Source organism: Podarcis filfolensis (assembly GCF_964270895.1).
Source record: "Podarcis filfolensis genome assembly, contig: HAP1_SCAFFOLD_123, whole genome shotgun sequence".
Taxonomy (NCBI): domain Eukaryota; kingdom Metazoa; phylum Chordata; class Lepidosauria; order Squamata; family Lacertidae; genus Podarcis; species Podarcis filfolensis.
The window spans coordinates 25,593-42,224 of NW_028149450.1; the positions used below are offsets into that span (position 1 = coordinate 25,593).

Consider the following 16,632-nt stretch of genomic DNA (forward strand, 5'->3'; position numbering starts at 1 on the left):
AGTACCGTATTTTTCGCCCTATAGGACGCACTTTTCCCCCTCCAAAAATGAAGGGGAAATGTGTGTGCGTCCTATGGGGCGAATGCAGGCTTTCGCTGAAGCCTGGAGAGCGAGAGGGGTCGGTGCGCACAGAACCCTCCCGCTCTCCAGGCTTCAGGAGAGCCGCAGCGCCAGCCCCACAAGGTCGGGGGACAGCGGGGAGGCGGAACGCCGTCATCCCGCTGTCTCCCGATGTGGTTTGGAGGCTGACGGCGGGGAGGCGCGTGCTTCTCCCCGCCGCCAGCCCCGCAAGCTCCGGGGACAGTGGGGAGGCGCAGCGCGTCTTCCCGCTGTCCGCGGACCTGGTCTGCAGGCGGGCGGCGGGGAGAAGAGCGCTTCTCCCCGCTGCCTGCCCCGCAAGCTCCGGGGACAGCCGGCCCCACAAGCGCCTGGGGGGAAATAAATTTTTTTTCTTTATTTCCCCCCCAAAAAACTTGGTGCGTCCTATGGGCCGGTGCGTCCTATGGGGCGAAAAATACGGTGCTTAATTCATTCCAGAGGTCCATTCTTAACCTGAAGCACCACTTTAGCTAATGGGGTCTCCCGCTGCCGCCGCACGATTTCTGTTCTCATCCTGAAGCAAAGTTCTTAACCTGAAGCACTATTTCTGGGTTAGCGGAGTCTGTAACCTGAAGCACCTGTAACCTGAAGCGTCTGTAACCCGAGGTACCGCTGTATCTTAAAATTGATGAAATAATTCTTGGATGCGTACAGGCGGTGGAATCCACAGCAATGGTCCGCTCTCTCCCTTCTGGGGTTTTCAATTCTTGTCTTATAGATGAGAGTGCAATTGAAAAGTAAATTGGGAACACAGTTGCCTGGATTGTAATCACCTCCCAAGTACAGTGGTACTTTGGTTCTCAAACGCCTTGGTACTCAAACAACTCAGAACCCAAACACTGCAAACCCAGAAGTAAGTGTTCCGGTTTGCAAACCTTTTTTGGAAGCCGAACACGATCTGTTTTGCGTGCCACACTTCCGTTTTGAGTCTTACGCTGAGGTCTGCCTGTTTTTGCTATTTATTTTGCGTTTTTTGTTTTTCTGGCTCTTTTTTGTTTTGTTTTTGTGACTGTGTGGAACCCAGTTCAGCTTTCGACTGACTGATTGTGTGCATTGTTTATTGATTTCATTTTATAGAACAATGGTCTCCTTAGATAGTAAAATTCTTGTTAAATGGGTATTTTGGGGGTTGTTTTTAAAAGTCTGGAACGGATTGATCCGTTTTGCATTGCTTTCTATGGGAAAGCACGCCTTGGTTTTGGAACGCTTTGGTTTTGGAACGGATTAAGTTTGAGAACCAAGGTGCCACTGTATACAGCTGCCAATCCATATGTGGAATTAAAAAATTAGACCAAATGTTGGTTGGTTGGTTTTTTTAAAGGGTTAGGCTCTAGACCTCATGAGGCCTGATTTCTAAAGGCTCTTGTATATGTGCGGCACTGGGTGGAAAATAGCACACAGCACCAGACATATCTGACACCCGCCCCAAGACTTCCTCCTCTGCCGGAATGTAAGAAAGTAAAAAGCTTTTGGGAAATGATTTATAATGAATTGAAGAAAATGTTGAAATATACATTTGTTAAGAAACCAGAAGCATTTTTATTAGGCATTACAGGTAATGAGATAAATAAGAAAGAAAAGAAGTTATTTTTGTACGCAGTGACAGCAGCAAGAATATTGATGGCCCAGAAATGGAAACAAGAGGAGCTACCTACGTTAGAAGAAGGGAGAACGAAAATGACTGATTACGCAGAATTGGACAGAATGACAGGAAGGATCCGAAACCGACAAGATCAAAGATTCACAGAAGATTGGGAAAAATTTATTGAATTTTTGCAAAAATTAAGTGATAATCAGATTACGTTTGTAAGTTTTAATGAAGCATTGTGATGGGAAATATGCATTAAAAGGGGATGAAGTTTTACAGTAATAAGATAAACAATAAAATAGAAATGTGTTTAAAGTTAAAATATGAAGGATTTACAGACAAGTTGAGGGAAGTCGAAAAAAGAGAACTAAGATGCAAATAAGATGTATGGAGTGTATAATTTTGTTTTGTATTTGAAGATTAATAATATATACATATATATATAAAGACTTCCTCCTCTGCCATGCACACAATTCCCTCCCCCTGAACCAGAGGCACCCGCGCCATTCGAACTCACCACTTTCCCAAGGAAGATGGTGCTCCCAGCCGCTAAGGTGCAAAGGACCCCCACCAGCTTGGCCACCAGCGTCCGAAAGGTGAAGAATTCACGCAGCACAACCCCACGGAGAGCCACCTTCAGCTCGGGGATCCCAGAGCCTGTGGGAAAAGAGTCCAGAAAACGCCAATCAATCAGAACCACGAAATCATGGAACTGGAAGGGACCCAAGGGTCATCCAGTCCACCCCCCCTGCAACGCAAGAATATGATCAATAATAATATGATGATAATAATTTATTATTTATACCCCGCCCATCTGGCTGGGTTTCCACTCTGGGCGGCTTCCAACAAAACATTAAAATACAATAATTCATCAGATATTAAAAGCGTCCCTAAACAGAGCTGCCTTCAGATGTCTTCTAAAAGTAAGATAGCTGTTTATTGACATCTGGTGGGAGGACGTTCCACAGGGCGGGCGCCACCACCGAGAAGGCCCTCTGCCTGGTTCCCTGTAACCTCACTTCTTGCAGGGAGGGAACTGCCAGAAGGCCCTCGGAGCTGGACCTCAGTGTCTGGGATGGACGATGGGGGTGGAGACGCTCCTTCAGGTTGTTGCAGGAATTTATGTATAGGTTGGGGGGGTGTTTGCCCCTCCAGCAGATATCACGCACATGCAGCCCACTACCAAAATCAGCACAATCACTTTTGTGACTTTTGTGACTTGTCCCCACAAAACACTTCATCGCAGTTTATTCCTATCTATTCAAAGGGCCTTTGCTGCACCATACCAAATGTAAGAATTCGCTGATAGATGTGTCTCTGTACTGGCTCACTGGGAAAACTTCAGAAATTCATATAGACATGTGAGCTCCACTACTCAGCAGCCCCTCTGCCTGAGTGATAATCCCTGGCATCCTGATACCTGAGTGCCAGACAGGTAACCATTCCAGAAATACCAAACCCAGATGAAGACAAAAGGGTGGGATTAACTTGGCTGGGAAACAGGGAAATGTAAATACCGGTATCTCTTTTGTTACACTTGATGGGTGTTTGGTGGAGGGCAGGGTCCAGGATGCTCAGATTCCTGCCACCAGACCACCCCTTTCATGATGTAACCGTGATGTATGAGTGATGTAGTTTGGGGGGGAGGTGTAACATGGGGATTAGGTAAAGGGACCCCTGACCATTAGGTCCAGTCGTGGCCGACTCTGGGGTTGCGGCGCTCATCTCGCTTTATTGCCCGAGGGAGCCGGCGTACAGCTTCCGGGTCATGTGGCCAGCTTGACTAAGCCGCTTCTGGCGAACCAGAGCAGCGCACGGAAACGCCATTTACCTTCCCGTCGGAGCGGTACCTATTTATCTACTTGCACTTTGACGTGCTTTCGAGCTGCTAGGTTGGCAGGAGCAGGGACCGAGCAACGGGAGCTCACCCCATCGCAGGGATTCGAACCGCCGACCTTCTGATCGGCAAGTCCTAGGCTCTGTGGTTTAACCCCACAGCGCCACCAGCTAATAAAAGTTTGGGTTCTCTTTTGTTTGGGGCTTCCATCTTGTTCCACCTTGTGGCAGGTGGGAGTCCTGTCGCGACAATCTTCAATAAAGTCCAAACCTACTGGCTGCTGTTTTGCTCTGGTATTCCTGGCTGGTGTCCTTGTTTTTTGTCCAAGGGAGCCCTCAAATTTCTCCGTTAACAATGTATACTGTGCTGAGGCTGTTTAAGGCTTTCAAGGTCAGCACCAACACTACAATTCCATGATAAGTTTGAAGAAAATGTTCCATTTAACATTTGTTTAAAAACCCGAGGCATTTTTGTTGGGGATTGTAGGGAAAGACCTGCCAAAAAAATTGAAAAACATCTTCATGTATGCGACAACGGCCGCGAGAGTTCTGGTAGCACAAGGATGGAAGACTGAAAAAACCCCAACTATAGAATCATGGCAAGAAAAATTGATGGACTATGCAGAACTGGCAAAACTGACATATAAGCTACGGGACAAGGATAACTGTGACTTTAAGGATGAATGGGAACCCTTTGCAAAGTATATGAAGACGCAACAAAGCGAACTGGACTCCTTGGCCGGCTTTGAATAAACATTCACAAACTTTTTACTGATAATAATCAGCTAAATAGTTTGAGGATCTATACAACTTTGTATAGGACGCGGGTGGCGCTGTGGGTTAAACCACAGAGCCTGGGACTTGCCGATCAGAAGGTCGGCGGTTCGAATCCCCGCGACGGGGTGAGCTCCCGTTGCTCAGTACCTGCTCCTGCCAGCCTAGCAGTTCAAAAGCACGTCAAAGTGCAAGTAGATAAATAGGTACCACTCTGGTGGGAAGGTAAACGGTGTTTCCATACGCTGCTCTGCTCTGGTTCGCCAGAAGCGGCTTAGTCATGCTGGCCACATGACCCGGAAGCTGTACGCCGGCTCCCTCGGCCAGTAAAGCGAGATGAGCGCCGCAACCCCAGAGTCGGCCACGACTGGACCTGATAGTCAGGGGTCCCTTTACCTTTACCTTTACAACTTTGTAACATGCAGAAAACAGCATTCTTAGAGAAACCAAAGACTGGAACTGGGGGAAGTCGGGGGGTGGGGGGGTGGTTTTTGTGTGGGAGGGTGGGGGGAGGGGAAATGGGGGGGAAACAAGGATGATATGTTTTTGGATAATATGTCTTGTTATAATTTTGAATAAAAAAAAACCAATTCCATGATAAGTAACTGCGCCACAAATCTCTCTCTTTAGCTGCCTCCAACAACCAAGGCAAGCCTCACTTACCGGCCGCTTGGGGAGAGATGTACTTTGCGGCAGCAGCAGAGACCATCATCAGAACCACGTGGTAGGAAGTCCAGGAGAAGAACTGCAGGTAACCAGAGTCCGCCAGCCCGTCGTAAACCCACAGGTGAGCTGCGTGGAGGCAGGAGCCAAACATCAGTGGTTCATCATCTCATTTAGGCGCCCAGCAGCTGCTTTGAACTACAATTCCCAGCAGCCCTACTTAGGAACACAAGAATCTGCCTTATACCAAATCAGAACCCATGGGTCTGGCCCCCTATTGTCTTTTTATTTACTTAAAAGTTTTTATTTATACATTTCATTAGTTTCACAGTCAATTTAACATTTCAAAGTTTGACTTCCTTCTCCCTCCTTCTGAGCTTCCTTGAATTTGTTTTTTGATATTTTGTGCATATGCAAATTTATTTAATTTTGCTCATTTATTCATCTGCTTTAAATCTATACTCTTATGAAACTGCAGGTTGTTACAATAATCCCGCCAATGTTTTTATCTGTTTGCAATTTATCTGTAAATATTCTATAAACCATTTCCACTCTTTTATAAAAAGTCTGTTGTCTTGATTTCTTACTCTTCCGGTAAGTTTCGCCATTTCTGCATATTCCATAAATTTTTGTGTCCATTCTTCCTTTGCTGGGACTTCCGCTTCTTTCCATTTTGGGGCAAGTAACATTCTTGCTGCTGCAGTCACATATATGAATAGATTTCTATACTGTTTAGGTAGTTTTACCCTTATAATTATAATTATAAGGGTAGTTTTACCCTTATAATACCCTTTCCATTTTGGGGCAAGTAACATTCTTGCTGCTGCAGTCACATATATGAATAGATTTCTATACTGTTTAGGTAGTTTTACCCTTATAATCATCTACTTCTGCTTCATTGACTATGCAAAAGCCTTTGACTGTGTCGACCACAGCAAACTATGGCAAGTTCTTAAAGAAATGGGAGTACCTGATCACCTCAACTGTCTCCTGAGAAATCTCTATGTGGGACAAGAAGCTACAGTTAGAACTGGATATGGAACAACTGATTGGTTCAGAATTGAGAAAGGAGTACGACAAGGCTGTATATTGTCTCCCTGCTTATTTAACTTATATGCAGAATTCATCATGCGAAAGGCTGGGCTGGATGAATCCGAAGCCGGAATTAAGATTGCCGGAAGAAATATCAACAACCTCAGATATGCAGATGACACAACCTTGATGGCAGAAAGTGAGGAGGAATTAAAGACCCTTTTATTGAGGGTGAAGGAGGAGAGCGCAAAATATGGTCTGAAGCTCAACATCAAAAAAACGAAGATCATGGCCACTGGTCCCATCACCTCCTGGCAAATAGAAGGGGAAGAAATGGAGGCAGTAAGAGATTTTACTTTCTTGGGCTCCATGATCACTGCAGATGGTGACGGCAGTCACGAAATTAAAAGACGCCTGCTTCTTGGGAGAAAAGCAATGTCAAACCTAGACAGCATCTTAAAAAGTAGAGACATCACCTTGCCAACAAAGGTCCGTATAGTAAAAGCTATGGTTTTCCCAGTAGTGATGTATGGAATGTATATATATATATATATATATATATATATTTAAGATACCTAGACGGCATCTTAAAAAGCAGAGACATCACCTTGCCAACAAAGGTCCGTATAGTTAAAGCTATGGTTTTCCCAGTAGTGATGTATGGAAGTGAGAGCTGGACCATAAAGAAGGCTGATGGCCGAAGAATGGATGCTTTTGAATTCTGGTGCTGGAGGAGACTCTTGAGAGTCCCATGGACTGCAAGAAGATCAAACGTATCCATTCTGAAGGAAATCAGCCCTGAGTGCTCACTGGAAGGACAGATCCTGAAGCTGAGGCTCCAATACTTTGGCCACCTCATGAGAAGAGAAGACTCCCTGGAAAAGACCCTGATGTTGGGAAAGATGGAGGGCACAAGGAGAAGGGGACGACAGAGGATGAGATGGTTGGATGGTGTTCTTGAAGCTACCAGCATGAGTTTGATCAAACTGCGGGAGGCAGTGGAGGACAGAAGTGCCTGGCGTGCTCTGGTCCATGGGGTCACGAAGAGTCGGACACGACTAAACGACTAAACAACAACAACAACACCCTTATAATTCCCAGAAGTAAACCGTTCCGGTACTTCCAGGTTTCGGCAGGTCCGTAACCCAAAAAAACACAACCTGAAGCGTCTGTAACCCGAGTTATGACTGTATTTATGTGCACTACAACAGCGGCTAGGATATTAAAGGTAAAGGTAAAGGGACCCCTGACCATTAGGTCCAGTCGTGGCCGACTCTGGGGTTGCGGCGCTCATCTCGCTTTATTGGCCGAGGGAGCCGGCGTATAGCTTCCGGGTCATGTGGCCAGCAGGACTAAGCTGCTTCTGGCGAACCAGAGCAGCGCACGGAAACGCCGTTTACCTTCCCGCCAGAGCGGTACCTATTTATCTACTTGCACTGATGTGCTTTCGAACTGCTAGGTTGGCAGGAGCAGGGACCGAGCAACGGGAGCTCACCCCGTCGCGGGGATTCGAACCGCTGACCTTCTGATGGGCAAACCCACGAGGCTCTGTGGTTTAACCCACAGCGCCACCCGCGTCCCGGCTAGGATATTACCAGCCCAAAATGGAAAGACAAGAAGATACCAACGAAAGAAAAATGGCAAGAAAAATTGACAGAATACACTGAGAGGGCGAAATTAACTGGAAAACTTAAGAGACAAGGACTTAGCAGGGTTTTTCAATCCAGCGGAGGATCGGACGGCAGGATGGATGCAGCAGCAGGGAGGGCAGAAGGCAGAGAAGCTCACCTTGCTGGAATTTCGAGACGGTGACATCCAGGCCAAAGCTGACCATTGCCATGCAGATGCCAAGGAGGAACAGGAAGACCCAATCTTCGCCGAACTTGAGGATCTGAGAGCGGATGCAGAGCCCGAGAGCTGGAAGAAGATAACAACAACAACAATTTATTATTTTATACCCTGCCCATCTGGCTGAGTTTCCCCAGCCACTCTGGGCAGCTCCCAATCAAGTGTTAAAAACAATACAGCGTTAAATATTAAAAACTTCCCTAAACAGGGCTGCCTTCAGATGTCTTTTAAAGATAGGATAGCTGCTTATTTCCTTCACATCTGGTGGGAGGGCGTTCCACAGGGAGGGCGCCACCACCGAAAAGGCCCTCTGCCTGGTTCCCTGTAACCTCACTTCTCGCAATGAGGGAACCGCCACAAGGCCCTCGGCACTGGATCTCAGCGTCCGGGCTGGACGATGGGGGTGGAGATGCTCCTTCAGGTATACAGGACCGAGGCCGTTTAGGGCTTTAAAGGTCAGCACCAACACTTTGAATTGTGCTCGGAAACATACTGGGAGCCAATGCAGATCTCTCAGGACCGGTGTTATGTGGTCCCAGCGGCCGCTCCCAGTCACTAGTCTAGCTGCTGCATTCTGGATTAATTGCAGTTTCCGGGTCACCTTCAAAGGTAGCCCCACATAGAGCGCATGGCAGTAGTCCAAGTGGGAGATAACTAGAGCATGTGTCACTCTTGCAAGACAGTCTGCGGGCAGGAAGGGTCTCATCCTGTGTACCAGGTGGAGCTGATAGACAGCTGCCCTGGACACAGAACTGACGTGCACCTCCATGGACAGCGGTGAGTCCACAATGACTCCCCGGCTGCGCACCTGGTCCTTCGGGGGCACAGTTACCCCATTCAGGACCAGGGAGTCCTCCACACCTGCCCGCCCCCTGACCCCCAAGAACAGTACTTCTGTCTTGTCAGGATTCAACCTCAATCTGTTAGCCGCCATCCATCCTCCAACCGACAAGAGTTCCTGGGGTCCCCCCTCAAGCCCGACACCCCCAACGTGGACCCCCCACTTTCCCTCCCACGCTGGATAAAGCCCTGCCAAGGATTTATTTTTTTTTTTTTTTTTAAATAATATTTATTGAAGTTTCCAAAATACAGAAAGAGAAGAAAAGAAATTATGAAGATACATTCAGAACCTTATTTTCAAACATCCACTTTCTGGGACTCCCCCCTTCCCCCACCCCTACTGTATTCCCCTTTCATATTGTTGTTTCCACAAGTTCTATTTCTGATTTAAAGCACAATTTATATACCCCATTGTTCAAATTTAAATTTATACAAACCTTATGCAACACCCTTGATAAAAAAAAAGCAAAAGATCTCTCCCCATAGCCCACCCCCTTTTCTTTCCACAATGTCCCCCTTTTTTCCCATTAAAGTAAAAGCACACAGAATAAAAGTATAAAAAAATAAAAAATATATTAGAAAAAAGAAAACCAATTCAGAAAATAGTTGCAAGCCTTTGGATTCTAATTCTCCCTCCCCTTCCCCGGTTTAATTTCCCTTATCCTCCAATCTATGTTTCCAGCCTGGAAATCTTAAGTCCATCAATCCCATTTTTCCCCCAACTCCTTGCAGAATTATTTCCCATTTCTAGGATTACTTTCTTTAAAAATTAATTCCTAAATCTTTAAAAATGTCAAATTATAAAATTCCCCCCATTGTTCTTTCAAGGTTATAGTCCAGCTTCCTCTTGTTCCGCTGCTAAAACTTTCTTATTCAGAAGTTTAGTAACTCTACATGGGTTGTTGTTATTCAGGAACAAAAACTTGCGTTCAGTCCCTTCCTTCTTCAGTAAGGTATTCTGTTGTCTCCTTTTAGTCTAAACACCCTGTAGACAAGATTCAGTTTCCGTTTTGCAGCTTTCCCAGGAGATAACCAGTTCTGTGAAATTCCGGAGTGTTGTATTTTTCCCGGCTTACGCCCATCTTTGTAATGTCCCGAAACTCCTCTAGGGGGGTTGTTGTAACTTTGTTTCCAAAAATCCGATTGTTCTCCGTATTTTCGCCATTTTGTATTCAAGTCTTAATAAATTATATCAAGTTGTAACAAATTTGACCAGCAAGGTCCTTGTAATAAAATCCTCTTTAATATTCCGACTTTGACAGCTACTTTGTCAGCTGTCAAAATCACCGGCTCTTTTCACCAGGCTCACTCCTCAATCGCCCCGGTTCCCAGGGAGGGGGGTGCATTTTCCTTCTCCTTCAATTCTTCCTCCAGCACAATTCTTGTACTTTCCCATCATGGAATTCTTAATTTAGCAAAAATACCGTTCTTTTTGGGCCTTGGCTTCCCAATCCTTGTTTTAAAATGTCTACAATAGGGAGGGGGACTGACTTCCTTTTTAGATCCCCCCCCGCTCGTCTCAAATCCCAAAAATTTTTCTTCTTTTAAACCCGATTTCCAATTTACTCACGGGTTGTTGTTAAAAGTCCAAATTCTCAATGGAAGAAGTCAGCGCTCTCCGCCGGATGGCATGCGGCTTCGCTCGGCAGGGATGGCAGAGGACTCAAAGCACCACGCTTCTCCCCGGCACCCGATCCGTAGCCTTTAAAAAGGCTCCTTCACGAGTCGGGAGGGCGCTAGCGGTGCTAGCCGAGTCTCCAAGTCCACGGCCCCCGTGGCCGTGGTTTCTAAGGGTCCCCGCATCGCCGGTGCGGTAAAACCCAGCCCCTGCCGAGCCGGCTCCCTCCGGAGCTCGGAGGGAGTCCGCCATTCGGCGATGGCGCCAACCCGGAAGTGCCCTGCCAAGGATTTAACCCACCGCACCAACCTTCCCCCCCCCCACCTGGCACTCTCCAGATATTTTTGCACAACCTCAGCTGGTGAAGCTGGGAGTTGCAGCTGGGAATGGTAGAATTGCAGAGGTGGAAGGGACCCCCAAAGGCCATCTATTCTGACCCCCCATGATGCAGGAATCACAGGTGAAGAATCCCTGGCAGGTAGCCATCCTTGTTGTTGTTTAGTTGTTTAGTCATGTCCGCCTCTTTGTGTCCCCCTGGACCAGAGCACGCCAGGCACTCCTGTCTTCCACTGCCTCCCACAGTTTGGTCAAACTCATGCTGGTCCCTTCGAGAACACTGTCCCACCATCTCGTCCTCCATCGTCCCCTTCTCCTTGTGCCCTCCATCTTTCCCTGCATCAGGATCTTTTCCAGGGAGTCTTCTCTTCTCATGAGGTGGCCAAAGTCTTGGAGCCTCAGCTTCAGGATCTGTCCTTCCAGTGAGCACTCAGGGCTGATTTCCTTCAGAATGGAGAGGTTTGATCTTCTTGCAGTCCATGGGACTCTCAAGAGTCTCCTCCAGCACCAGAATTCAAAAGCATCCATTCTTTGGCCATCAGCCTTCTTTGTGGTCCAGCCATCCTACCTCTGTTTAGAACAGTGGTGCCCAAACCTTTTTTCAAAGAGGGCCAAATTTGATGAAGTGAAGGGCCGTAGGGGCCGACCAAAGTGCAGACCAAAGTTGTTGACCTTCTGTTGAGGGGTTTTTTAAGACTGTACCCCAGGAAATAAACTGCCACAGGGGCTGGATTAAACCGACCGGAGGGCCGGATTAGGCCCCCGAAACGGACTTTGGACATGCCTGGTTTAGAAAACCTCCAGTGAAGGAGAATTGATCACTTTTCCAGTGAGGCTAAACAGCTCTTCCTATCAGAAAGCTCTTCCTGATTTTTAATCGAATTTCCTTTCTTGTAGCTTAAATGCATTGGTTTGTGTCCTACGCGAAAACGAGCTTGCTCCATCTTCCATGTGACAGCCCTATAGATATTTGAAGGCAGCTATCCTATTCCTTCTCAGTCTGCTCTTTTCCAGGCTGAACATCCTCAACTTCCTCAACCGTACCTCATCAGGCTTGGTTCACTGTAGTCATATTCTCTGCACACATTCCAACCTGTCAATATCCTTCTTAAATTGTGGTGCCCAGAACTGGACACAGGACTCCAGGTGAGGTCTGACCAAGGCAGAATAGAGCAGAACTATTCCTTCTCTTAGGGACGCAGGTGGTGCTGTGGTCTAAACCACTGAGCCTAGGGCTTGCCGATCGGAAGGTCGGCAGTTCGAATCCCCGCAATGGGGTGTTCGGTCCCTGCTCTTGCCAACCTAGCAGTTCGAAAGCACCTCAAAGTGCAAGTAGATAAATAGGTACCACTCCGGCGGGAAGGGAAACGGCGTTTCCATGCGCTGCTCTGGTTCGCCAGAAGCGGCTTAGTCATGCTGGCCACATGACCCAGAAGCTGTCTGCGGGCAAACACCGGCTCCCTCAGCCTATAGAGCGAGATGAGCGCCGCAACCCCAGAGTTGTCCGCGACTGGACCTAACAGTCAGGGTACCCTGACCTTTATTCCTTCTCTTGATCCAGACACTAGACGTCGGTTGACGCCGCCTAGAATTGCATTAGCCTTTTTTGCTGCTGCATCACACTGCGGACTCATGTTCAGTTTGTGGTCCATTGGAAGTGAGAGCTGGACCATAAAGAAGGCTGATGGCCAAAGAATGGATGCTTTTGAATTCTGGTGCTGGAGGAGACTCTTGAGAGTCCCATAGACTGCAAGAAGATCAAACCGATCCATTTTTAAGGAAATCAGCCCTGAGTGCTCACTGGAAGGACAGATCCTGAAGCTGAGGCTCCAAGACTTTGGCCACCTCATGAGAAGAGAAGACTCCCTGGAAAAGACCCTGATGTTGGGAAAGATGGAGGGCAGAAGGAGAAGGGGACGACAGAGGAAGAGATGGTGGGACAGTGTTCTCGAAGCTACCAGCATGAGTTTGACCAAACTGCGGGAGGCAGTGGAAGACGGAGTGCCTGGCGTGCTCTGGTCCAGGGGGTCACGAAGAGTCGGACACGACTAAACGACTAAACAACAACAACATGACTTCCCTTGATCAGGACACTAGACTTCCCTTGTCGCTGAGCTACGGCCAAATCTCCTAGCAAGAGACCAAGATTCTAGTCCTCACTGTCCTGAGCAAAGGGCTGGATTAAATGACTAAACAACAAGACCCCTAGATCCTTTTCACATGCAACTCACATCAGCCTCAGCCAGCGCGCCTGGCTGTTGTGGTCCAAATCGTCTCGGGTCTCCAGCTGTTTTTGGACTACAACTCCCATCACCCCTAGCCAGCAGGACCGGTGGTCAGGAATTATGGGAATGGTAGTCCAAAAACAGCTGGAAACCCAAGTCTGGAGAGTGACAGGTTGAAACTCCCAAGGCATGGCTCAGCTTCCCTTCCACCCCCAAAGTCCCCCCCCCCGGCTGGTCATTTCTGCGCCCAACCCCGCAAGCCTTGCCCGGGGCTCCTCTTACGTTTCAAAGCCCCCCGAATCCTCTGGGAACATCGCTTTGCAGGCTCCCGTTCCTTCCAGACCTTCTCAAACGACTCCTCCAAGGGCTCCTTCTCAGCTTCCCCCGGGGGGGTCTGCCCTTGGGGTCCGAATTCGGGGTCCTTGTCCATAGGGGCCCTCTTCCTGCAGTTCCAGAGCCCCATGGTGCCATCGGGACTCTCTCCCTGCCCCCCTGGTTATAAAGCACCAGCCAGTGGGGGGGAAGAGGGGCTGGGTCAGCGCTGGGTGGGGCGAGTTGGACAACGACCCACCTGTACGGCTGGTCGGATCTGCTCCTGGGCGGGGAGGACAGGTGACCAGAGACGGACAGGTGGAAACAGAGAGGAAGGGGGGCAGGCAGAATGGATCAAAGGGATGGAGCGACGAAGGAAAGCAGCAAGGTTTGGGACTGTTTTTTTAGCTTAGAGAAATGGTAAGAAGTTTATTAAAAAAAATATTTCTGGAGCGGACAGACAAAATCGAGAGGCTCCCCCGTAACTTGCGGAAATCCCGCAAATTCAGGACAGATAAAACGGCAGTCCTTTTTTTTTTGTTTGTTTATTGGCTATTTTCACATAACAAATTATTCCAGCAATTGCATTTCCCCCCTCCCACCCCCACATACCCCCCCTACGACGTCCCTCAGTTCCTCTTTCTGATTTATTAACACATGTTGTTCTGTTATAAAAATGTAAAAATCTCTACGTTATCCGTCTATTATATTAACAAACAAATTTGTGTATGTTTATTCAAAACCTGCCAAGGAGTCCCAATTCGTTTTGTGGTTTCTTTGCGTACTTTGTAAAAGGTTCCCGTTCTTCTTTGAAGTCACAGTTGTCCTTTATCGCGTAGTTTGTGCGTCAATTTTGTCAGTTCCACGTAGTCCATCAATTTCTCTTGCCGTTTTTCTTTAGTTGGGGTTTCTTCATTCTTCCATCCTTGTGCTATTAAGACTGTTGTCGCATACATAGATATGTTCTTCATTTTCCTTGGCAGGTCTTTTCCTACAATCCCTAACAAAAATGCTTCAGGTTTTTTTTTTTACAAATGTTAATCTGAACATTTTCTTCAACTCATTACATATCATTTCCCAATTTTAAAAAATTTATCTGCAATCCCACCACATCCTTCTTCATGCAGCACATAGTTAAACTGCGGAACTCCCTGCCACAGGAGGCGACAGCCACCAACTTGGATGGCTTTAAAAGAGGACTGGGCAAATCCATGGAGGAGGAAAGGGCTATTGATGGTTCCCAGAGGGTCCTGATCCTACATACCCTTCTTGCGCCTGGGAGGAGAAGGCAATTTACGGAGGATTAAGGCATGGCGGCTGTGCTCTGCCCTCCACAGTTTGCAGGCTGCAATGCTTCTGAATCTCAGCTGTTGGAAACCACAGGAAGGGAGCGGGCACGGGTTCGAATCCCGCTTGCTGGTTTCCCATCGGGACATCTGACTGGCCCCTGTGCGGACAGGATGCTGAGCTAGGCGGGCCCTTGGGCCCTGATCCAGCTATAAGGCTCTCCTTCTGTGAAAGAGAGAGAAAAAGCCGCGGGACAGTGCGGTGTAGTGGTTAGAGCAGTGGTTCCCAACCGGACTCACGAGTTGCTTGTTCTCTCCTGGTGGAAAGTCCCCAAAACTGGGGCGTCAACAGGCTGAAGATAGGGCATTCCTTCCACTGTGTGTTGAGGAACAGAGCGTATTGAGTTGGGTAGGGGAGACACCTGAATTTTCCATGGAAAAATCTCACAGCACACACTAGTCTGGACCTGTATATGGAGAGATGACTTTTCCACCCAGCAAGATAATCCCTTTGGGCACCTGTAATAAACAAAAGTCTGCCCTTATTTCCTTATGGGGAACATAAGAGCCCTTATAGAGTCCTTTGCAGGTTCTCCATCGGTCGGAGAAAAGAACAGAGGCCAACCAGAGAATATTGAGAAGCAAAGCAGCTAGTAAGCCTGATCTTTATTGAGCTGTTGCAACAGGGTGCCCCCTTCATATGCAGGAGGAGGAGGACCCCGAACCCAGGTGTGCCTGCCCTTATATAGACATTTTAAATTGCCAGCCCTGGAGTCCAAGACCACCCCCAGAAACATCATACCTACATCACAGAAAGGGGTGGTCTACAACAGAAATCTGAGCGCATTGTTTGTCTCCTGTCTGTGTTTACCTCCTGTCTGGCAGGTTACCTGTTAATGCTCACTTGACTGGATACCCTGGGGAGCCTGGCCAGTCTTTTGTAATGACAAATACCGGTACTTAGTTCCTGGGCCAGGTCACAGGCTCACACCCTATTCATACACAGACAGACATACCCTTAAGACAGGATTTGTGAACGAAAAGACAATGGGGAGGCTTTTCCATTTTTCTTCGACCTTGCAGAGAAATATTTGAGGTCAATTTGGGAGGGACAAAATGGTTTCAGGACTTTTTCTGTGGGGTTTCAGACATGTGGTTTATATATGCAGTTATGAACATTTATATATACATACATACATACATACATATATATGGATATGGTAAAGGTAAAGATCCTGAAGCTGAGGCTCCAATACTTTGGCCCCCTCATGAGAAGAGAAGACTCCCTGGAAAAGACCCTGATGTTGGGAAAGATGGAGGGCACAAGGAGAAGGGGACGATGGAGGATGAGATGTTGGGACAGTCTTCTCGAAGCTACCAGCATGAGTTTGACCAAACTGCGGGAGGCAGTGGAAGACAGGAGGGCCTGGCGTGCTCTCGTCCAGGGGGTCATGAAGAGGCGGACACAACTAAATGACTCAACAACAACATATTTATATATTTATTTATAATTTATATATATTTATATATAAATATAAATATTTATATATAAATATATTTGTTGTTGTTTAGTCGTTTATATATATATTTATAATTTTTATATATTTATATATATTTGTTGTTGTTTAGTTGTTTAGTTGTTTAGCCTCCCGCAGTTTGGCCAAACTCATGCTGGTAGCTTTGAGAACACTGTCCCACCATCTCGTCCTCTGTCGTCCCCTTCTCCTTGTGCCCTCCATCTTTCCCAACATCAGGGTCTTTTCCAGGGAGTCTTCTCTTCTCATGAGGTGGCCAAAGTCTTGGAGCCTCAGCTTCAGGATCTGTCCTTCCAGTGAGCACTCAGGGCTGATTTCCTTCAGAATGGAGAGGTTTGATCTTCTTGCAGTCCATGGGACTCTCCAGAGTCTCCTCCAGCACCAGAATTCAAAAGCATCCATTCTTCGGCCATCAGCCTTCTTGATGGTCCAGCTCTCACTTCCATACATCACTACTGGGAAATCCATACCTTTAACTATACGGACCTTTGTTGGCAAGGTGATGTCTCTGCTTTTTAAGATGCCGTCTAGGTATCTTAAATATATATATACACACACACACACACACACACACACACACACACACACACACATATATTTAAGGGGGGAAATGCGCCATAAAATAAGCAATGCCTCTTTT

At 47.3% G+C, this 16,632-nt stretch overlaps 1 protein-coding gene across 2 annotated transcripts in view; it reads right to left on the reverse strand.

The window, feature by feature from the left end:
- The window catches only part of LOC310755062 (chloride channel protein ClC-Kb-like), a 37,411-nt gene extending 23,957 nt beyond the window's left edge, over window positions 1-13,454 (reverse strand). For both annotated transcript variants that reach the window (XM_083631742.1, XM_083631741.1), the window contains exons 1-4: window positions 13,142-13,454; window positions 7,781-7,909; window positions 4,961-5,089; window positions 2,205-2,344 (exon numbers count right to left, since the gene is read on the reverse strand). In XM_083631742.1, coding sequence (XP_083487868.1) covers window positions 2,205-2,344; window positions 4,961-5,089; window positions 7,781-7,909; window positions 13,142-13,322 — 579 coding nt within the window. In that variant the 5' untranslated portion in view covers window positions 13,323-13,454. The remainder of the gene's footprint in view (window positions 1-2,204; window positions 2,345-4,960; window positions 5,090-7,780; window positions 7,910-13,141) is intronic.
- Window positions 13,455-16,632: the final 3,178 nt, after the last annotated feature.